Genomic DNA, 25,073 nt, shown 5'->3' on the forward strand with positions numbered 1-25,073 from the left:
AGCAAACAGTTTGTGAATGAAGTGAAAAATGATTCCCCAAAATGATTTGATCCCAAACTTTTTTTCAAAAATTAAAATATGTCCAAAAAAAAAACACTAACTGAATGAATACTAATGAATACAACCTATAATAATAAAATTTCTATTTGTTAAATGTTATGTTGTGAAATTATTATGTAGAAATTCCAATATAGAATTAAAATTAAATATATGAATCTGTCAACAATTATTCTTTTCATGGCTTAGCATTGTATATCCATCATTACAAAGTACTTTATACATGGAACTATAGGCTGCACTACACATTATTATTGGCCCAGTTTAATAAGCAACACAATTTTATACGAGATGTACTCGGGGGGCCCTGCACTGTCACTATCAGCCACAGGGTCCGTGGCTTGAAAAACACTGGGTTAAGAGACAGCAGCGCACTCTTTACTGGATGTGTGTGTGTGTGTGTGTGTGTGTGTCTGTGTGTCTGTGTGTGTGTGTTGAAACTATTAATTAAGCCTATCGAACAAGTTTATACTTGATGCATAAGGAGAACAGATGTACAGACAAAACACCAACCCTGTGGTCACTTTTCATGTCAACACACAGCAGATCTTTTGTATTGTCCTCAGACAGATGCCTTCTCATGCCCTTATTCTGAAGGCTGAACCTCAGGACCTAGAGTCACACTGGAGACTGGACCTACCAGACTCCAAAAGTGGCAATTCCTGACCCAGAAAGCACTTGCTTCACTGAGAGGTGATCCTGCAAGAAGCCCTCCTTGTGCACCGCTGTGTGTTGGCCGGTAGCCACAGGCCTGCACCAAGATCTTAGCATTGAATCAGTCTTCGGATTCAATGACGAAAAATCCCGGGCCTTGTTGGTGAGGCTGACTGCATTCTGGAAGAAGTTTTTGTGGCATTAAGTTTTGGTCGAGATAGACTTCAGCCTCCTGCTACAGGGTAGTGATTCCAACAGTTTATGTCCAGGTTGGGAGGGGGGCACAATCTCCCTGGCCCATCTCAGGGTCCTTGAGGTACAGTGGTTGCTCCAACTTGAGGTTCAGCTCCAACTTGAGGTCCTGGGTAATCATGATGTCCAGGAAGCTGAAGGACAATGAACCTAGAACCTCAATGTGTCTTGATTTCAAACATTATTTTTTGGCTTCCAGCTTTCACAGAACGTGAAAAGAGTCATGTGACAGTCGACCCTCGCGATTGCTTTTTCACACGGAACTGAATCTCGCATCATATTTATAAGATAAAATAAATAAATCGATAATTCCCTATCAAATGCATAACTAAAGTAACCAGCTTGTTGTGTTGAAAAGGTGAGGAGTATAAAGTACATATATTTGTTTTACAATGTAAGGAGTAAAAGTAACAAGTTGTCAGAAAAGTACAGATACCTGAAAAATTCTACCTATGGACAGTAATTAAATAGTTGTACTTTATAGTTACAGTATTATTTGACTTTATATTATAGTTATTTCATACCTCTGGGTATATATTAGGGATGCCACGGTTCTGAATATAATATTGAACCACACTTGTGAATTGAGGTGTTTTCGGTTTTGCATTAAAATTTCATGTAATTTCAAGTAGCACTTGAACACAGCATGTGTTCAGCACTGCAATGGGGAAACACCATTAGTTAAATAACATTTGTGTTTTGCTGATGCCTTCCAACAAGCCGATTCTACTGGTGCTGCCATTTTTCAGCACTAACGTAATTCCTGACTTCTATAAAACAACGCGGAAAGGCATTGAAGTGGAACTGGCTAAAGCACAGAGTCTAGCACTGACCCGGATAGTTGGACCTCTCGGGCAACAGAGAGTTATCTCACTGTGATGGTCCGCTATATGTCGGAGTCGAGATGAAGAGTGCAGTACTCCAAACCCATCCCCTGCATGAAAGTCATAGGCCACTGAAGTACAGATATTTTTATTTAAAACAGTGATTTTATGTTTACAGGCATTTTTTTCACGCTGGTGAGGTTTGTCTTGTCTTGGTTTTTGTCTTGTCATTTCCTGTTCTATTTTGAAAGTAACACCTGTTTGAAAGTTCACCTGTTGCTCATTATCCCTCTGTGTATTTAAGTCTGCGTCTCCCCTTGTCTTGTGCCAGTTTGTTTTGTCTTTCGTCATGTCATGATCTTCCTTTGCGTCCTTTTTTTGTACTTTTTTAATTTAGAAATAAAGCCTGTTTAAACTGCCTCTGCCCTGCACCTGAGTCCTCCCTCCTCGTCCAAACCTGACAGAACGAACTGGCCAGTATGGATTCAGCAGGGGTCAGGCAGTTTTTGGAACTCCTCCAGGCCCGAGAAGTCCACCTTTCCTGCCTGGAAGAGTCCCAGACAGCGATGGTGTCTCGACTCGTCCACCTTTCAGCGCAACTCCAGAGCTTACGGGAACACCTCGCTCCACCTACCACAGCAGCTCCACCGCTCACAGCCAAGCAACTGGCCTCAACCCATGCCTCAGCTCTGGCCTCAGCCATGCCTCAGCCACAGCCATGCTACCAGCCCATGCCTCAACCATGCTACCAGACCATGGCTCAGCCATGCTACCAGACCATGCCTCAGTCACAGCCGAGCTACCAGCCCATGCCTCAGCTCGATCCCCAGTCCACGTGGAGGCCCGTCCATCACCAGTCCAGGCGGAGGATCGTCCAACACCTGCTCCATGCAGCCTATCGGGGGTTTGCTCGTTCCCTGTTCCTGTCCCGACGAGGGACTGTCCTACGCCTGCTCCACGCAGCCTATTGGGGGTTCGCTCGTCGCCGGTTCCTGTTCCTGTCCCGACGGGGGACTGTCCGACGCCTGCTCCACGCAGCCAAGACATCAAAACATACAATATTTTTAGCTTTTCTCTGGGCCGTAGTCTTGACTGTGATAAATCCTTCGACGCCTTACGAAATGAGACAGGACGTCTTATATTAAACAAATAGGCAGAAAGTCACTTTTGTCTTTATCTTCTAACCTTGACTCTGCTTTCCATGTTCCACCCATTACTTTACTGCTGGTAAAAATAAAACACATTTGCATCAAAATAAAGAATCCATCCATGGCCACTTTGTCTTATTTCGAAATTAGGGATAAACCAAATTATAGTAAATTATACCGCTTCTGAACATAGTTGAGGTCAGTGATCCCAGACCTGGTTTCTAAGAAATGTCCGGACTCCGGTCTGGATCCGGACCCCCCCACACCTTGTATAAGGAATGCAATAATACAATGTAATGAAGTGTATGTTTCCTACTTTGAAAAAAAAATGTTTACTTATCAAATGTTGGTTTTGGAGAAGGTAGTAGTCTACTTGGAAATCTTGGTGAAAGGTGATCATGGCCTGAAATAAACAAATTTGACATTACTGCAGATTAAAATGTCTGATTTCCCGGGTGCTTGAAAAAAAGTGAGTTTAAACAATCCCTAATATACAGTGTATCTAAAGACACACTACCTGTTAGTGACAATCAGTAAACACTGTATATAAAGAGTCAAACCTGAGTGAGGCTTTCCTCAGAATACAGCTTCAGGCTGTCCGTCTGGTACAGCACCTGGCTTCAACTGCTCTCTCCTCCACTCATTTACATAGAAGGTGAGAATTCAGGTGAAGACTGAGCCATGTAAATAAGGCTGGAAGCTCACACTCACAAGGGATTGTACAGCTTTGTCTTTATCCTCCTGAGTCAGGTACACACTGAGGGACACGCTAACACACTCGGAGACAAAAACTACAATAAAATCCACTCAAACTTATTAGAGTGTGAAACTCCAGGTGCTGGTTTGTAAAAAGCCATTAAACTTGCTGTGCGTGTGTTGTCTGCTCATGGTTGTGTGTGTGTGTGTCTGTGTGTGTCATGTGCAAAACATTGAAGTGCCAGAAAGAAGAGTTAGAGTGGTGAGCAAATCCTCACTGTAGCTGCCATTTTACCCTGGATCAGACCCAGAGTCCTGGATCAGAAAAATATTCTATTGCACCACAGTTCTGCACTTACAAACTTGTTAGAATATTGGTAACATGTATTGGTGGATTTGGACGTACCCATAAGGGGAGGTCTTCCTTGATTTTGGCATTCAGAATTATTATTCCTTTATTGATTTATTTTTTGGTTTCACAGGTAGTTGACAAGTAGGCTACTGGCCCTGAACAGTAGAAAATCTACTATATCATTACATGTATATGTATATATATATATATATATATATGGAGGTATGATGGGAACAAAGTTCCAAGGCATCCATCACCCTTCATCCATCACCCTTCAAAATATTATTATTATTTATTACTTGATGATACTTACTGTGCCTCTGTTTCTGACTAATGAGGCATTTGGCAAGGCTGCCCTGGCGAGCAGACGGTCCTTGACTGAAGGTTCAGTTCTTCAGACTCTCTCTATTTTTTACCAGTAGATTATTTTACCTCTTAGAGCCCGGGTGCAGACAGAAGATGTGCTCATGGTAACCCTGTCACCACACGAAATATTAGACAATTCTGAAAAACTTTTATTCACTGACACATCAATTTCTTTTTTTCACTAAATTACTCACAAAAAAATGAAATATTCCTGGCATATCTGGTAATGTCAATAGTACACACAGCTTAACATTACTGAGCTAACATTAACTCAATAGCATAAATCATTTCATTATTTTATTCAGCATTATGTTTTACCACAGAACAGTGAGGAAGGATTCCTCCCAATCCAATAAGCAAATGAGAGTGCGTCGTGCGGCTAGCGGAGGTTCTTACTCCCACAATTCAATGCGCGATTAAAAATTCAGGTAAAACAATCCCGAACATTCCTTCCTGAAAAACATACATTGGCCCATGTTTTTATGGACTTTTCTTCAAGCGTTTCTGAGGAATTACAGTTTTTGGTACTTATGCTTCGGCATTTGTAATGATTTTGATTTTGCTATTATGGAAAATATAATATATATATATATTATATTGAGACTGAGTACAGTTTTCGGTTATCTTTTCCCTGATTCCAGGGTGGTGCGTACATTTATGATCATATTATACCATTATACTACTTATACTATATATCAATAATTATATTGGTAGTAATAATTATCTGTTGATAGCCAAATCTGCTCCTGCTAGTACCCCAACAATATATATATATACAGTATATATATATACACACTAGGGCTGAACGATATATCGTTATGGTATCGTTATCTAGATATGAACATTCAAGATATTAATATCGAAAAAGCAACGATATAAACGATATAGGCAAGGCAACTTTATTTGTATAGCACATTTCATACACAAGGCAGACTCAAAGTGCTTCACATCATAAAACAAAGTGAGAAGAAAAAAAATAGATGAATTAAAAGAAAATAATAAAAATTTAAAAATGCATTACAGAAAGAAAAGAGAATAAAAACATATTTGCAATAATTAAAAACAGCAGAAAGCTATGGTGAACATAACAGTTTTCAGTCTAGTTTTAAAAGTGGTCAGAGTTGATATAGATTTCCCCCGCGCTCGCCCTGCAGCTCTGGCAGTCGCACCGCTATGGCCAGCCAACCACAAACCTTATTTCATGCTTGCTGTGGATCGACAGCTGAAGCCAACCAATGACGAACATACGAGGGCTGGACTCCCGCCGCGGGAGTGAGGGAGACGGAGACTGAGACGCAGACGCAACATACGCAGCGGGGAAATCAAAAAGAAAGAAAGGAAAGTGAGACGAGTGCGGAAGATAATGTGGCCGGTGGCGGTGCCGAATCTGATTTGGTGCCAAAACATAAATCATCCTCCATTATTTGCAGTGTTGGGCAAGTTACTCTAAAAAAGTAACTAGTTAAAGTACTAGTTACTTCTCCCAGAAAGTAACTAAAGTAGTTACTGAGTTACATATTCTAAAATTAAGTAGTTACTTTGGAAAGTAACTATTGCGTTACTTTCAAATAATTTATATTTAATAATAATTTAATACTGATGTGTCAAATAATTTGGACCCCATCTCCATCCCTCTTTGACGGAACTTAAAATACATGTGCGTGTTCAATTATTTATGATAAATCTCAGTATTATAATGAAATGGATACTCAATACATTACAAACAGAAATCCACAGTGCACAAATGTAAACCATTTTAGTGGAGATCTTATAATTACTATGCTTATAGAGTGGATTGATAAAAATCACACTATCTTTTGGAAAATCATGTAGCAAAACATTATCAACCAATTCTAATCCAATAGTAATAATAACAATAATAATTAAAACTGCGAGCAGTGATAACGGGCCCTCGCATGGCACGTAACTCGGTTAGTGCTACGGCCGCCTGACGTGTCGGACCGCTTGGCCTGGCCACCGCCACGGGGCGGGTCGTCCCCGGCCACCGCCATGGCTGGCGCCTGTCGTCCCCGGCCACCGCCACGGCTCGGGTCGTCCCCGGCCACCGCCACGGCTGGCGCCTGTCGTCCCCGGCCACCGCCACGGCTCGGGTCGTCCCCGGCCACCACCACGTTGCCAGTCGTCCCTTGCCTGAATCCTCTCTTTTGCCTTAATCGTCGTGTTGATCATTGTATCAGATGATTGAAGTCATCACGCTCGACTGGGGTGCAAAGTTCCACGACACTCGGACCTTATACGGGTGTAAAAACATGATATTTCATGTCGCCAATAGGTGGCGATCTGATTGTGAGTCAAAATTGCAGTGCAGACGTGTTCAGGGTGGGACTCTTATCAAATGAGAGAAGTTTGAACATGATCGGACAATGGACACTGAAGTTATAACAGTTTAGAGTATTGTGGCAAAGCATGAAATTCGTCCATGTTCAGGGCGTCGTAATTGCGCTCCCGTAGGACATATGTAAGACCTTTCGATGATTTTGCATCGTTAAGGCCTCTAGAACAATCTCAGCGAGTTTAGCATGAATCGGATCAACGGTGTAAGAGGAGTTCGTTAAAATACAAAGCCTATAATTGGCTAAAATGGCCCAAAATGGCTGATTTACTGTAGCGCCCCCGAGTGGTCAATTTTAATAAAACTTTCAGGATATGTTCCAGGGAGATATGTCAACATATCCTGCAAGTTTCATGATGATTGGGTTAAATATTGTGGAGTTATGTGTATTGATTTCTAAAGCCCCGCCCCTCTGATGTTCATTGGCTAATAACATCTGAACGCAACAATGTTTTACAATGCCCTTGATAGCACTTGATCAGCTTGGTCTAATGATGATACACAGCAATTTTCGTGAGAATGGGATTTACGGTTTAGGAGAACTTCGCAAAAACGTGTTTTTCACAAAATTCAAAATGGCGGGAAATTTTTTCAGGCGGACTTTTGTGCTCCAAGAGGCTTTTTTGTAGAGCACACTTGCCTGCACATGTGTCCCAAATTTTGTGTCAATTAGAGTTACGGTGTGCGGGGGCCGGCCTAAAACGCGTTAGGTGGCGCTAGAGAGCCACTTTTTTGTGGCCAACTATGAAACCTTTAAAATATCAAATTTTTCGCCAGTCCCCATCTGCACTCCAAATTTTTTCACGGCATTTTAATGATAAGGCCCCCAAAAAGGCCGTCGAACTTGCGAAATAATAAAAAGAATAATAAGAAACGATACAATTTCAATAGGGCTTCGCTGCCCGACGTTGTCGGCGCTCGGGCCCTAATAATACATTTTATTGATCAGATTATTGAGAGCTTTGTAAATGATGAGGAGGATCTTGAAGTGGATATGCTGCTTGATTGGGAGCCAGTGATGGTGTTGCAGGATGGGTGTAACGCATTTCTTTGAGTAACTAACACTTTGACTTCTAAAGAAGTCTCTTATGTCCACTTTTCTTTTTTTAGACATCCTGGCTGCGTCTAATTATCAAACACACATACACACGATACGATAGCGTAACATTGTTTTCTGCCTTCGATGAGGTAACGCGACACATGTTTTTGCAGTAACGATAACAGCGTTATAATAATGAGATAAGTAATCAATTAGATTACTCCTTACTGAAAAAAGAAACGGCGTTACTAACGCCGTTACTTATAACGTCGTTATTCCCATCACTGATTATTTGGAGGTATTTTGGATTCAATAACGATTATGTCAACCAGAGCGAGGTGTTGTGCAGGTCGTGTTTGGCGAAAATTGCACCGAGTGTATTGCAATGCGTTCAGTAGCGTTACACCGTATAGGTCGGCGTCCACCAGACATAAAGACATTACAGACGCTATAACATACATAATTGCAAAAGACATTGTAGCCGTGTAGACAGTCTAAAATGTTTGATTTTTTATTTGATTGGTGACTTTATGTTAATGTTGACGACTGGCAGTGAGTTATCATCAATAAAACTGCAGTTTCCACATTCTTTTGTATTATGATGTTGTTATTTTTCTGAAAAATATTTGGTTTTCACCGAACCGGTAGTACTATCGTATCATATCGATATCGAGATATCTGGCATGAATATCGAGATATGAAATTTTGTCCATATCGTTCAGCCCTAATACACACACACACTATATTGCCAAAAGTATTCGCTCACCTGCCTTGACTCGCATATGAACTTAAGTGATATCCGATTCTTAATCCATAGGGTTTAATATGACGTTAGTCCAGCCTTTGCAGCTATAACAGCTTCAACTCTTCTGGGAAGGCGTTCCACAGGGTTTAGGAGTGTGTTTATGGGACTTTTTGACCATTCTTCCAGAAGCGTATTTGTGAGGTCACACACTGATGTTGGACAGGAAGGCCTGGCTCTCAAGTCTCCATTCTAATTCATCCCAAAGGTGTTCTATCGGGTTGAGGTCAGGACTCTGTGCAGGCCAGTCAAGTTCATCCACACCAAACTCTCTCATCCATCTCTTTATGGACCTTGCTTTGTGCACTGGTGCAGAGTCATGCTGGAACAGGAAGGGGCCATCCCCAAACTGTTCCACAAAGTTGGGAGCATGGAATTGTCCAACATCTCTTGGTATGCTGAAGCATTCAGAGTTCCTTTCACTGGAACTAAGGGGCCAAGCCCAGCTCCTGAAAAACAACCCACACCATAATCCCCCTCCAACACCTGCTCCATGCACACCTGTGGCCATGGAAGGGATTGGAAGACCTGATTTCAGTTATTTGGATGGGGGAGTGAATACTTTTGGCAATATAGTGTGTGTGTGTGTGTGTGTGTGTGTGTATAAGACCAATAATTGTTTTTCTTATATCAGCATCTCTACATATAGCATACATATAGCAGATATTAAATTCCAGTGTCTGTTGAATTCCAACACAGGCACACCTTGTTCTAGTTAATGAGGTAGTGATTAGGTGATCACCCAAACCAAATCTTATTTAACAAGGAAAAGTATAAAAACATCAAGGACATCAAGTGACCTACAAAAAAGATGGAAAATGGCAGCTGGGGTGAAGTGCACAAGGAGAATGATTGGAAAAAGGCTCCTAGAGGCAGGAGTAAAGTCATACAAAGCCAGAAAAAAGCCTTTCATAAATGAGAAGCAAAGACGAGCCAGGCTGAGGTTTGCAAAATTTCAACCACTGTGAAATTTGGTGAAAGATCGAGATGATGTGGGGGTCCTCAGGAAGGCTGTAATCAGGCAGGTTTGTCTTTATGAAGGACGCTTGAATCAAGACCAGGACAAGGTCCTCCTGGAAAAGTTGCTTCCCCCTGCTCTCAAAATGTTCCTCAACAATCAGGATTGGTTCTCCCACCAGGGCAATGCTCCATGCAAGACTGCCAGGTTCATCAAAGTGTGGATAGAAGACCACCAGATCAAGACCCTGTCATGGCCAGTCCAATCTCCAGACCTGAACCATACTGAAAACCTCTGGAATGTGATTAAGAGGAAGATGGACATCATAAGCCACCAAACAAAGCCATGCTGATTTCATGTTTGCACCAGGAGTGACATAAAGTACACGAGAGCAATGTGACTGCTCCTAGTGGAGAGATGCCAAGATGCATGAAAGCTGGGATTAAACATCAGGGTTATTCCACCAAATATTGATTCATGAACTATTCACGTTACTATTAGTTTTGTTTCAAAATAATTCTCAACTTTTTTTCTTTGCATTATTTGAGGTCTGAAAACACTGGATCTTTTTTATTTTTATTTTGACCAGTTGACATTTTCTGGAAATAAATTCTGTAAATGTCAATATTTTACTTGGATTTTTGAAGAATTGTTGTCAGCAGTTTAGAGAACAAAGCAACAATGTTAATTTTACTTGAAGAAATACCTAGAAATAGTAAAACCAGAGAAAGCGATAATTTTGCAGTGGTCAGTGGTCTCTATTTTTTTCCAGAGCTGACATATACTGACACACTATCAGTGTTGGGAGTAACGCGTTACAAAAGTAATGCATTACTGTAATGCATTACGTTTTGCTGTAACGCGGTAATGTAAGGCATTACAAAAAAAAAAGGTAATATTTTACTCGGTACAAATCTCAGTAACGCGCGTTACAATGCATTTTAAACCCGAAATTAATTGACTCTACATTCGCGATCGCGAGATGGGCATACGCTCCACTTTTGGAAAAGTGTGAAAGCCGGTCCGTGTGACTCTACACTATGTTAATTCATCGCTGTTGTTAGCAGGCTCCATGAGCTGGACACCGACTCACGGAGCGGGTCAGAGTGCAGCCGACCCGGCACACCGAGGATCAACAGCTGAGGGGCGGCGGCGAGGCGGAGGCTCCGATTCTCCCTGTCGGTTTTGAACCGTTTTTATGTCCGTATAACGCTTTTGGTGTGAGTTTAAAACATTAGGTTTCCTTCAAAACGCGAGCGTCAGACGCTGTCAGAGCGTTTATGAACAGTGATTTAGAGCTCCCCCTAAATGTCTCAGGTAGGCTTTCAGGTGATTTCGCGGCATAACACAGCGCCTTCAGGGTCATTAAAAAAGACGTACGGCAAATCTGGAATGAAAAATGGCCCTGTTATTTCATCCCCGAATCCCATTCATGAACACAATATCTAATATCTGTTAACGAGTCGTTTTCTGTTTCTCGTTTTCCGTTTTTAAAACGAATAATGGGATACGAGTCATTTTCCGTTTTTCGTTCTTTTATTTTGAAGTGAAAAACATCACATCCTGCTGTGTAATGAGCTGCATTGAACACAAGAAGATCTATTGAGAACACAGAATCCATATTTCCTTTTATTTTCTGAAAAGTCATGTAAAAGTAGTGTAATGCCTTACAATTCAAAGACAGTAATATTGTAATGTACTAATTGCTTTGAAATGACAGTAACAAGTAATAAATAATGCATTACACTTTTGAAGTAACTTGCCCAACACTGCACGCTATATATATATATTAGGGCCGGGACTCGATAAAAAAAAAAAAATCTAATTAATTAGAGGCTTTGTAATTAATTAATCAAAATTAATTAATCGCATTTTAATCACATATAAATTTTGACCTGAGAACAGTGAGAAATAATTTTTTTCACATGGATTTTTAGTATACCATTGAATAATGACTGAATACATAAGCTTAAGCAACAAAATATTGTTTATTTTTGTTCAACCAAGTCCAACAGACCAGTGCAATTTTTGCCATTAAGTGTAGCAATATTTAGAAATATAGTACATTTCAGAAATTCAGGTAGCCTATAGGTAGGTAGACCTTCTGTAAACTATAACACTTTGTTTTTTTAAATAAAACACAATACTTTCAAGTACATTCAGAACATTGGAAACCCTGACTATTGGAAAACATTTCTCTGTTGGCGAGAGTTAACCCTCTGACGCTAGCTACCATGCTAGCGTCCACGCTAGCTGCTATATGTTTTGCATTGAGGAGATACTTGAGGCTCGATGTGCTGCGGTGATATGCAAATTCCTTGTTGCGTAGCTTGCACACAACCATGCTCTTATCGACGCTTCTATCCGTTCGTTTTTTATAACAAAATTTCCCATCCACGGGGCCAACCAAAGCGGTCTCATCAGCTCATGTTCACTGTGGTTTGTTGTTGTCTGAAGTCATGAACGCTAGTTGGTGCTCCAGTATAATCGGTCCGCCTGAAACTCATCCAGTGAGAAATGTTCCGCGGTGCAAAAATAAGTGCGATTAAAATGCGTCAATTTTTTTAACGCATTAATGTTTGTGTAATTAATTAATCTAATTAGTCCCGGCCCTAATATATATGTGTGTGTGTGTGTGTGTGTGTGTGTTAGGGGTGTAACGATACATGTATTCGTATTCGACATTTTTTTTTGTGGGTAAACGCACAAGACAACACAAGAGAGAGAGAGAAAATTCTCTTGTCTTGCTCAGGGACACCAGGCACTCAGCTAGGAGGAGCCTGGGATCGAACCGGCAATCTTAAGGTTGCCAGCCGAATGCTCTACCTCCTGAGCTAAACCACCCCATTTATTCCATACTCCAGACATTGACATGCTGTACAGTATTTTCTTTGCTTTAATGCTATGATAGAAATAGCGAGCACATAGCACAACAGTGTCTGCCACTCAAAAGGAGGAGCCAATTCCAGCTGACATTGGGCGAAGGATAGGTTTACCAGGACATGTCGACTATCACAGGGCTGACATGTAGAGCCAGACACACTCACATGCATACCTACAGGCAATTTAGAGTCAACGCACCTATCCCGATCCTGCATGTCTTTGGACTGTGAGGGGAAGCCTGAGAACCCTGAGAGGGTCGCTAACACAGGGAGAACATGTAAACTCCACACTGAAGGACTCAAATCCGGGCCCCAATTGTTCTGAGGCGACAGTGCTAACCACTACAACACCTTGCAGCCCAAGTTAAAACCGGTTCATTCTTATTCCTAACTTACTTACAGCCGGCAAGGCAAGACAACACAAACACTCAAAGCCAATGCTGCCGACCCTAAACCCTAATCCTTAACCCTGACTCACCGGAGATCAGTTTATACAGAAGTTGCTACAACAGCAACACATTGAATGGTAATGTCCATTCTACTATTCTTTCTGTATGTCTATGGTGCAACCTCCCAGAGTGAATACCTTGGCTGTAGACTCTGTCTCTTCCATGCAGGCACCATCATCCCACACAAAGTCCCTTGAAGAGGTTGCTCTCAACTTGTGCACCAAGCACCTTGAGAAGTAAATACAGGAAATTATCTGTGCTGCAGTCAGATCCTCCAAGAGAAGATCATAGGATCAGAAGAAGCTCATCCTAATCCTCATCAGGCTGAATGTTGCCTGAATCTAGAGCAGGCCTTTCTGATGGCTCTGGAAACGTGTTATTACCAAGGGTCATACAAGCCCCTGCCTCACAGCCTTAAGCCCTGATTATGCTTCCACATAGTGATCACGCAACGGCCACGCAACGGCCACGCAGTTGCTTGGAGACCGTGATGGTTCTGCGTTGGGTTTACGTGTCGAAATGCAATTCAATGCCACACCGGTAAAGGGCGCTATGTTTTTTGTAAAGACTGACCGACCGACCGAGACTCTTGGTGTATATCGTCGGTAGCCTCGTTATAGCCTATTTGTTTACTTTCCGGCTTTAAACGTCCACAATTTTTCAGAACTTGGTGTTTTATTTCTTTGTGCAAAAGCGATAAGGTGCAAACAATAAAACGAGGTGAAAACAATAAAAGTAGCCTATTAAAAGTTTAAATGGCGGTGTTTATGAGTGGAAACCGGATAGCGGTCTCCAGCGAATGTAGTTAGCGGGGGGTCCGCAAGGACGTAAGGGGTCCGCAAGCCCCTGCGTTGTATCGACGCGGAAGCATAACTTGGGCTTTAGGATTGCAAAATTAGCATCACCTTTAAAAAAAATTCTAAAGTCATACTTTTATTTCATGAAATGTTTTGCAGTTTTTTGTATTATTTGTTCTTTTATGATATCATCTTCTGTGTTATCTTTATTGCTTTTCCAATCTTTCATGAGGCCTTTGGTCTTTTATCATTGTGCATTCTGTTTTGCATTGTAAAGCACTCTATAACTTTTCTTTAAGTGCTATGCCAATTAAGTTTTTATGGTTCTTCCTTGATTGATTACATTTCTACAGAGCGTAATACGATTCTTAGACTGTCATTGATGATGTTTACACCCTCGGCCTCTTTGTCTCTATCAGCAGCAGTGATATTATGATCTTTGTTCATGCCAATCACATCAATACCAGCACAGTGATGCCTGTGGAGCTGGCATTTGTTAATAATGAAATAAATTCCCTATTGAGTGGTGGTGGTGATGATGACGATGCCGATGATTGAGCACAAATGGGACAATAACAATTTGACCTTAAGGCACCAGTGAGGGGACGTGATGTCATGAGTGACTTCATTTTGTGACAATGTGTTCATTCAGGACAAGTCTTGTTGGAGGTGCAGCCACATGGAGTGTGTCTTGTTTCATAATGCATCTCTTGAAACTCTGCAGTATAATCCATGCATCTGCTGTGAATGCATATGTTCTCTCTTCACCATCACTAGCCATTGCTTCATTGCAACTTTTCCACTGAAAGTAGCATGTTAAGTGGTTTATTGGTGAAGAAACACACATTTGGAATATCGAGGTCATGAAACAACAGTTGAGAAGCATGGCAGGACTGGTTTAAGAAATAGTATAGCACATTGTTATTGTAAACTACAGCCTTTCTCTACAAAGGGCCTTGTTGAAAATGTTTGAGGGCCACATTGCAAACCTACAGGGCAAAGTATTATCAGGACCAAATCAAAACTGTTCAACCTTCTGCTTTTCCATAAATACCTGCCTAACAGACTTCTCCTGTTCTGCTCTTGTATCCAGAGCCAGAACCACAAACACATAACCTTGAATGCACTCAGAAAAGTGAGTAAATTAACGTAACAATAGAGAGGCTTAGTCACGCCCCTCCAGTGTCCCCATGGGGCGACTCTGTTTGTCAGCCGCTTAAAGGAAGAACAAGCAAGAAATGTTGTTAGTGTGAGTAACGTTACATCCAAACACTGGCTTCATACGCCATTTATGCAACTTTAGGGTGTGTCGTCTTTTGTCACGTCATTAGATATTTTATAATCATGTAATCGTATAATTAATGTGATGTAAACGTAATAAATGTACTTATTCTACATGAAAAATATACTTATTTGAACCAACATTATAATCTCTTTTTGAAACCTAATCAAGCTACCGGAGTAAGTAGTTTTGTTGCCTCAACCTAAACAATTCAAAGTATTAACCAAAGTAATCCTACCATGAAAGATACATTTAAATTGACCCTATACAATTAAAGAGTAAAAACTGACCTGCTGTACCCGACATGTCCAAAACTGACGCTGCCACTAGAGGGGTACAAAGTAGAGCATGACACGGGAGTGGATTTTCACTCCCGTCCCATCCCACTCCCAGAGAAAAAATCCCATCCCATCCCAATCCCGGGCCGGAGTAAAATAAAAAATCCCATCCCGTCCCACTCCTGTAGAATGACTCCCGCTCCCATCCCGCTCCCACTCAAAATTACTCCCACTCCCATCCCACTCCCATCCAACTCCGTTTTTTTTTGTTTTTTTTCATCACATTCAACTCGCATGAATCTATGCAATATTTGCGACTTCCCAATAAAGTCAGTTAATCTCACCGACGGATCATTGTGTCGGATTTTAGTCTGTAGCTCTCGCTTCCCGGCTTCATCGCCTCTACCTCCCTCCGCGCATTTAACTTCTGGTAGTGGCCGGCCCGGCCGGAAGTCAAAGCACTGTTGGATGTGTAGTTCTTTTGACTTGCTAAAGCAAGTCAAAATAGTTTTGGCTCACTGAAAGATGACTACAAAAATGGACGTGTCTGTCCTTTTGGTTGTTTAACACGGCTGAAAATCATCATCTATTAATGGCGTTCCCGCTCCTGCCCGCTCCCGTTGATTTTTATTCCCATCCCATCCCAATCACGGGATTAATAAAACTTTGACTCCCATCCCGCGGGAATCCCATGGGAATCACGTGACCCGCAGGAATTCCCGAAAAATGTCATGCTCTAGTACAAAGTGCAGGGTCACTGACCAAGTGTTGGCATTTGACCAGATAGAAGTGAGAGTGTTTTGATAAAACAAATGTGATAGAAAAATTGTGGTTTCCCCTGACCATCGTCTCTACCAGAATGCTGTAATGATGTTTCAAAGCATATCAATTAAGTTCTTGGCCAAGATAAAGATGGTTCCATCACATCAAAAATGCAGGCTGTGTAAAGTAACAGATGCATTTAATACCAAAGTCATTGATGTTTTATCAAAGCACTGCAGCTTTGACTTTTATGTATGGTTAAGTTATGTAAACTATTCAAGAATATTCATTGAAGCTTATTCCGCTGTTAAACTGATTCACATTTTAAATGACAATGCTGAATATGTTTTGTGGACAAGAGAAAGAAAAAACAATCCAGTGTAAGAAAATGTAACTTAAAAATGTTATTTAAAGGTCCCATATTATACTGATTTTCATAAATTTCACACAGCTGTCAGAGGTCCAACAACACTGTTGTTGATAATCATTGCCCCAAACCCATCCGTGGTCCTGAATTTCAGCTGTCTAAAAGTTGCTCAAATGAGCTCTGCTGAGAACAGGCTGTTTCTGTGCCTGCAACTTTAAATGCTAATGTGCTCTGTCTGTCATCGCCTACTTGGAGAGCCATGGAGACGATGCCGCTTACGCTAGCGGTAGCATGCTCCAATGTTTACGGTGGATGTATCGCTATGGCTTGCCTATGTGGCTCAGGTAAAGTTGCTGGTCCCGTATGGTTGGGACAGATCCTTTTACAAGGGTCAGTGTCGAGGCAAAACCAGCTTTGTACTGAAGCAGTCCGATGTGAAGTGGTTAGCGCACACATACAAGCTAACACGCTAGCACATTGTCTTAAAAATGAAATGCATGAGACCAGACCAGACCGTCGTGCACGGCGCGCTGTCGGACACGCCCCCCCCCCCCCGGTTCAGCCAGCTTTGTACTGACCCTCGTTACTGAAGCAGTCCGATGTGAAGTGGTTAGCACCAGTGGCGCCGCCAGGATTCAATTTCAATGTACGCACAGAAACGGCAAATACAACAACAAATGGAAAAATACTTTTTTAAGACAAAATCTAATGTTTTCAGTATCAGTGAAATCAGTAGCGTATATCATGGTGATAGGCCCCGCTGCAAATCTTTTTTTTGTGCCCTCCATCCCCGCCCTAAACACAAGCGCACGCTTGTGAGCACTCCACGCACGCACACACACGCACAGTACGGTATGATAACTCTCCCGGCCCGGGGAGAGAGACATGCATCGGCTCGGATAACACTATAATTATTATTAATTATTTTAACTCTAATTATATTCATGTTATTTGTCATTATGTGTACAAAGGAAAAACATTTTTTATTCAAATTAAATTATATTTTATTATTTATTATTATATTTTAAAAGGATGATTTATGCTGTTGAAGTCTAATCCGCTCCTTAAATATCAGTGGTTTAAGTTTCGAGGAAGCAGATTCACTCAATATGGGAGTATGGTCTGTTGTTATGGCGGAGCTTTCACTGAGTGATCCATGCAGCGAGTCCTCCTCTCTTCTGGTCTGGTGGGGTGGGTCATATATTTTTACTGGCGTTAGCAACAAGTGACCGGGGTGAATGGAGAAAGCAGACTCGACTCTGTGATATGAGTGGGTGAGTGAATCTTCTCCCATCTCTAGGCTGCAGAGACTATGCAGGAATCGCTTGTTTTCCTCATTCTGGGAGTTGGCAGGCTCAGGGAGGACCAGTTTATAGGTGTAGAGACCAGAGAAAACGCGTTTTTCATAATATGGGACCTTTAAATACAAATTAGAAATTGACTCTAGACAAAAATTTGATAGTCAGACTGGGTAGTTACGTGAGTCGTTACTCACTCAAGTCAACGCCCGCCACACTCTTTTCCTAAACCTAACTAAATGGTGTTGTTGCCTAAAGTCAGCTTCCTAGGAAGACACGGGTATATTTTGAAAAGATAAATGGAACGGGTGTATATTAACACACCATCAGTGTCACGTGCTATACTGACACTAGAGGGGAACATAGAGTAATAGTTTGAAGATTACGGTTGCTTCCTCTTTCTTCTCTGTTCAAGCTGGGATATGCGATATGCCATATTTAACTCTAAGCATATAGCCATTCATATTAGAATTCTGACTTTTTGCCCCTCAAATTATTTATTCATTATAATCTGCATACCACCAATGAAAAGTTTTATTTCTCCAAAAAGACGAGACATCTCAATGCTTAGTAAGTAGTTGAAATTGCAGGTTATAAAGGTTGGTTATAAAGAAACTGAGGTGACAGGGTTAGGGTAGGTTGAAGGCTGTGGTGAATAGATGGTGATTGAGAAGGTTTTTTGAATGTGAGTAGGTTTGAGGCGTTTCTGATGACTGTGGGGAGCAGGCTTGTGCAAAATTCAGAATTTTAGAATTGGCCTCAGTTCAATTCAATTCAGGAATTGGAATTGGAATTGTATTGGCTCCGCCCCCACAGGATGTTGAATTTGAATTGGAGTTTGGAATTACAGGAAGTGGAATTCAATTCATGGCAATTCAATGAAATTCCACACACACAGAAACAATGTATTGAATCCTGTATATATTTAGAGTTAGGAAGGTTACTTTGGAAATGTAATTGATTGCTATAAATGATCCATTATCAATGTGGTATATTTTACTGTATTTTGATTACTTTATCAATGCAATATCATTTGTTGACTTGATTAATTTGCTAATTTTGAGAACAATACAAATTAATTACATGTAACTAGTCACTCCCCAACCCATATTTTCCATTTGTGACAATGCATACATTTTCCCCCAAAAATTGTATAATGATGGGAACTTCTTTACAAAAATACCCCCTCAATGTTGTTTAATTTGTTTTTACCCAATAATATTTTCATTTCAAAGTAATTCAATCACACAAAGTCATGGTAAATGCAAATATAATTTATTCTGATACAAAACTCACTGAGCAAAACTATTGCATCTAATTCTCAATAGATCCTCAAACGTCTCATCATTGAGTCTGCATCTTTCAGGTCTGAATATCTTTCCTGCTACACTAAAATGATCTCAACAGCTGCAGAGGAAGCAGGCATGGCAAGATATTTACATGCAAGTTGAGTGAGGACAGGGGAACGGTCGCTGTTAAATCACTGCACTTAAATCAAGTATATGAATTTATTTGAATTTCATTCAATTTCAATTCCACTTCAATTCAAATTGCAATTCTACTTCCTGATTCTGAAATCAATTCAAATTCAATTCCATATTCAAGAATTTAATTGGAATTTCTGAGTCATTCTCAATCCAATTCTGAATTTTGCACAAGCCTGGTGGGGAGAGCGTTCCAGAGGGTGGGGGATTTTATACTTTATGCGGAAGTTGATTGGAAGCCAGTGGAGATGGATGAGGGTTGGGGGGGATGATGTGTTGTCAGGGCTGAAGTGAGGGTGCGTTCACACTTGTGATTTGGTTCATTTGAAGTGAAAAAACGGAATACATTGTTTCATTTTAGTTTTGGTAAGGATCCTGTTCCCACTGTCTTTTTGCCAACGAACCAAGAGGTGTAAACGTGATGCCACCGACAGGTAACTCGGTAATTGGACGGTTTGGTGATTGTTGAAACTACTGCTCTGATAAGATGCTGCCTTCTGTGTGTAAGTGGGCTGCATGTGAAATGGAGATCTAAATTATATTTTAAGAACTTTTTAAAACTTAAATATTAATCAAGCATGTTCATTGTCGACCTTAATTGTCGAAATAAACATTTTTAAAACATTTAAACATTTTAACGTTTGTACCTCAAAAGCCAAATCATTTATAATACTCGTCAGTAGTTCCACCAGTTCTCCAACAAACACTGCCACTTCACACTGCATCAACATGCTGCTTGTGTATCAGGACGCTCTCACGTTCTCTCTCCATTTGTATTCACTCTTTGACACCTGATCACCCTTTCGATCTGTTTTTGTAATTGCAAGAATCATATGGTGTTTACTTGTTCATTCATCTGCATTCATCTATACAGCACGCAGAAGGACTCATTTCGACTATTTAAGGAAAAAAAATACAGTGGTTTGTGAAAATCAGTTGATTGATCATGCATTAATCTGTGGATTTGGATTTGTGTGGCCTACTATTGTTCTGTATTAAATTGTATTTTATTTGATGTATTGTGATAAATTGCTAATGCACTGATGAGTGTTTCACCAAAACCTTTATTTATCGTGTTTACTGGCAAAGGTGAATGAATGAGGAAAAAGGAACTTGTAATGAAAACTGAATTGTATAGAATTGAAGTAAAAAGCAAATAAAATAAGACTAACAATATATTTGAATGTTAAAGGAGACATATTATGCTCATTTCTGCTTGTTGACATGGGTCTTTGATGTCTAAATGGAATGATAGTAACATGCTTTGGTCGAAAAAACCCAAGGATTGAGCACAGCAGGGTTCTCAACATACCAGTTTCACAGCCCTGCTTTCAGCGGCCGGATTCAGTGACTTTCCCTTTAAATGCTAATGAGCTACTGCGTGCCCCGCCCAAACGGTCTTGGCACCGCCCACCTCTTCCTGCCGGGCGTAAGACGTGAGGACGCCATTTTGTAACCATAACAACGGTTGATTCGGGGGAGAAATGGCTGCCGGTCAACAAACTGCGGTGCAACCTTACCTGTTCGAGCCGGAGTCCGACCCAGAACAAGAAGAGGCTCCAGAAGAAAGTCAGCAGCCAAGATTGAACATGGATGTTTCTCAGTGGTTAGTAGTTAAGTTTGTTACCTCGAAATATACCGGTTTATAAACTTTAAATAAATATTACAAAAGAAACAACACGACGTGATTGCTTAGCTATCGTAGTTTCCAATCAATAATACAATTCTGCTAAAAAATAGGTGTTCCTGTGGCAATTGTGAACAAATGCCTACAGAACCTGAGAATATATGCTGTATGGAAATATCACAAGTAAGTGTGAACACTGTGCAAACATGGTTGTAATTTTGCAGTCTCTCTTTTCTATCATCCATTGTCACTCACTTATCTTTCATAATTTATAGGTTACACGAAGACTACAGCAGCTTCCTGAGCCACCAACATGCATGGTGGACCATCCTGGCCTCGAACCTGTCTGCCTGAATGTATTTTCACTGCAGAATGCACTAAACATTTATCGGGCAGACTATGGACCTTTCCGTCTCAGGGGAATTGTGCAGTAAGCTTTCAGTCACATAAATACTATTAATTTATCGCAAAAATGTTATGCTCAAAAGTACGTAGGTGCTTCCTCTATCTTACATTGCTTATAGTTTATGGTTATAGTTTATCCTTATTATTTTTTACTGAGATCCCAGCTTGTGATCAACAAATGTATCTAATTAGCTATCTATCTATCCATCTAGTTAACATGAAAATTACATATCAAACAATGAAAACACACAGAACAGTAAGTAAAGATTGTTTATTGTACATTTGTAAACATGTGTAGACATATGAAATAATAAAAACAATAGGAAGATAAATTACTGAAGTGGAACAGTTGAACTTTGTACTTCAATATCAATATAAAAATAATAATTCAGCTGCTCCATCATCCCGTTCTGCACAGTCTTCCACGTGTGTATGATTGCAGGCTCTATGAACGTCCGTGCATGACGCCTAAATGTGTCATACTGAAACATCTTCAGCTGCATTGCCCGGAAGATCTGAGGACAGACAGACAAGATGTGTCATAAGTACTGCTCTATACAACATTTAGCAATATGATATGCAAAAATAATACATTTACATAGTGATGACTAAATCTATTACCTTTTCAAGTTTGAAGAAAGATGCACCTGTGGTGTATATTGCAGCTGAGAGCTGGAGGTTTCCTGCAGGTGTGCTTCCCAGAATTGGCTGGCTGTTCCATTTTCTGAAGAACTGACAATGTGGGCATGTTTGTTCTACAGAGATGAATGTGCCGACCCTTCTTGTCTGCACGTCTGACACACGCTGACAGACAGGGCACACCTCAAACAGCTCCATCAGACACTTTTCATAGACAATATACGTTGGTGTCTTATGAACAGGGCAGGAAGGCTCCAGTCTAGTAGAAAAACAAAATAATCAAAAGAGAAATTAGTAACTCCCACACAGCTTGAGACAAATTATGTAAAAACATGTAGGGAATAAAAGGAATTCTGAGGTTATTAACTCACGTCACATCTGCTGACTCTGACATAACTGTGACAGAGTCCTCTGGATCATATGTAGAATCCTTGGGGTCGGGAATTTCCATGGATGAACTACCCTCCAATGGATTCTCCTCTTCCTCCTCCTCCAGTTCCAAGCGAGCCCTTTTACTTGGTCTTTTTATTGGGGTTGATGTTAAAAATGGTTGACGAGTTGAGAAGGCAATGGTTGAGGTGCCAACACCAACATCAGCACAGGACACTGATTTCTGTGTGCCTTTGATAGATGAAAATATATTTTTCATTAGCCACTCCATATTCATAACAGAGTAAAACTAAAATTACACTATATAGAAACATAGTGACTAACATGACATGATATGCTTTTGGGCAACAAACCTGTGCTTCTGAAGTGAGGCTGGAGAGTTCTCATGGAAAGCTGTGTGCCAACGTTGCATGTCACTGGTTGGTCTGTCTGGCAGGCAACATGATGCACCACAGGCTGCTGTACAGTTGTACTTGTCTAAACACAAAAAGAAGCAATAGGTTATGTGTCTGCTTTCTCATGTTACATGAAAAATAAAAATATGTAGACAGAAATGATGATTAGCAATAGACATTTGTGAAGCAAACTTTTCTGTGTCCATGCCTGCATATAACTGATAGTAGCACAGCAGATATCTAGCAGGTAGCCCCTGTCTCCGGAAACAAAACAAAGTAGTGACTGCTTTATTGCAGATAACGCTTTGGTGCTCTCATGTCTGGTCTCTCATGCCAATAGGTTACGCTAGAGCTGTAGTTACATGTATACAAACGCACAGGAACTATTTCGACTGCCAACACAGTCCTTTAGCACAACATGCTAAGTAATGAACATAGCTAACTGGTCGGGAATAAAAGACCATTTTATACCGTGTCCTCTGCGTGTTCACGGCGGAACAGTAGCTCACCGTCCGTGAACTCCTGACAACGCTACAGCTGTAGTTGCATGTAAACAAACACACAGCCATTTAGCACAACATGCTAAGTAATGAACATAGCTAGCTTGTCGGGAATAAAAGACCATTTTATACCGTGTCCTCTGCGTGTTCACGGCGGAACAGTAGCTCACCGTCCGTGAACTCCTGACAACGCTACAGCTGTAGTTGCATGTAAACAAACACACAGTCATTTAGCACAACATGCTAAGTAATGAACATAGCTAGCTTGTCGGGAATAAAAGACCATTTTATACCGTGTCCTCTGCGTGTTCACGGCGAAACAGTAGCTCACCGTCCGCGAATTACTAAGACCAATTAAAACAATCTTCCCTGCGTGTTCACAGCGGAACAATAGCTCACCGTCCGCGAACAACAGAGACATTTCACCCGTCGCCATGTTCATGGCCGAGCAGGGGTTCAAGGCCGGTTCGAAGCGATACAATCTCAATGTCCTAATTCATTTTCTCAAATCACCGTCATGTTTTAAAAGAGTGCTGATATGACAAATTAACGTTTGGTAACATTAACACTATAGTGAATCCGACTGCCAGTAAGCACAACGTTGAACACTTCACATGTAATGTTAGCTCAGCCTCATTCGGCTAACACGACGGTTAGCATTAGCTCATGTGCTAAATGACCAAAGTAACACAAACTATACTGTTTTTGTAAATACTTACAGTTGCAACATCTGTGGCGTCGGCACGGACAGTGGGTATGGATCCATCTTTTAGGAGCAGTCTTGTTGCCAATCCAGCGGTATACTGTCCGTGGTTGGAGAAACAGTCCGATGTGAAGTGATTCGCACAGACCAGGACATTTTTGCTCAATGACGCTGGGACGTTTCCCTGGTAAACAAAATTTAGCCACTTCGCTTTTAAATCCTCTTTGTTTGGGAGGCGATGTAGCGACATATGAGGACCCGTGCATCCGATGACAGAGCAGCAGTGCTTGGCTTTCGGCTTGTACATGGTGGCGGTTAGGCTGTCGAGTACAAGTGAAGCGAGTAAGAAAAAATGGCGGATCCTTGTTCAGGTAGCCGGCGTAATGTGGGCGGGGATATGCCATGAATATGCAATGACTATGCAAGAATATGCAAAAGACCGGATTGTGACGTCACAATACGGTCAAAATCCAAACGGCTCGTTTAGAGACTAAATTCCTGACTCTGCCAGTTACTAAATATTGACTTAGTTGTCAAAACTCATGTTTAAGGGGTCGGGAGACACCCCGGATACGCAAATATACAAACTAAAGCAAGGAAAAAGTCAGTTTTGCATAATATGTCCCCTTTAAGATAAATACTACATATGTGAGGATTATTATGTTCAGCATATATAAGGTGCTTGTAATAATTCATCGACAAATAGCTGATTTAGAAAAGTGCTTTGCTACCGTGGTCAGAGTCCCTGAAATCAATTAAGCAGCTGATTTCACTGATTTCACTGATTAACACTACATTAACGAGAAGAGGTAGTAATCAGTGAAATGAGCTGCAGTGATGTGAAGGTAGATGAGACCCTGTAAACAAACGGACGGTTCAGAATCAGAGCTGCAGGAGACACGGGATAGGCTATTAAAAGACCTTCTTTTCAAAATATGGTGCTATTAATTATATGTTAAGTTCTCTTTTGTCCACGTATTTACTGGTTTGTTGTGTGGGGTCAAGTGGCTGTTTGAAACAAAAAAATAGTCCTATGTCTTTTAGGAAGCACTTTTCTTTGTCCTTGATGGAAAACAACATGAAGGCAAGGACTGTTCATAGGGACCTAGGAAAAGACAAGTACCCAACTGCACTTACACTGCACTTAAACGTTATGATGCAGATGTTATTAATGTGGGTCTGCTGTAGCGTTACCACAAGAAATTGCAGGACCTTCTTTAATGTTGTGGGATGGTCCACTGTACCATATGCTGCCTCTACGACTTCTAGGTTGTTTCAATCAGTAAGGATCCTTCCTAAAACAAGTGTGTCATC

General features: G+C 41.0%; 2 protein-coding genes across 2 annotated transcripts in view; both read right to left on the reverse strand.

Annotated features, from left to right (window-relative positions):
* The window catches only part of naaladl2 (N-acetylated alpha-linked acidic dipeptidase like 2), a gene marked incomplete at both ends in the record, with an annotated part of 796,426 nt that overhangs the window by 759,662 nt on the left and 11,691 nt on the right, over positions 1-25,073 (reverse strand). The gene's annotated exons all lie outside the window — the stretch shown is intronic.
* Positions 21,465-24,379, reverse strand: LOC311015229 (uncharacterized protein; the record flags this gene model as incomplete). Its single annotated transcript, XM_084012361.1, has 5 exons — positions 23,776-24,379; positions 22,515-22,638; positions 22,143-22,392; positions 21,754-22,030; positions 21,465-21,647 (listed from the first exon to the last, which is right to left on the reverse strand). Exons 1-5 carry the CDS (start codon positions 24,064-24,066, stop codon positions 21,465-21,467), a joined length of 1,125 nt encoding a protein of 374 aa, XP_083868487.1. The 5' UTR covers positions 24,067-24,379.

The sequence above is a fragment of the Eutrigla gurnardus genome (assembly GCF_963514095.1).
Source record: "Eutrigla gurnardus genome assembly, chromosome: 6".
Lineage (NCBI taxonomy): Eukaryota > Metazoa > Chordata > Actinopteri > Perciformes > Triglidae > Eutrigla > Eutrigla gurnardus.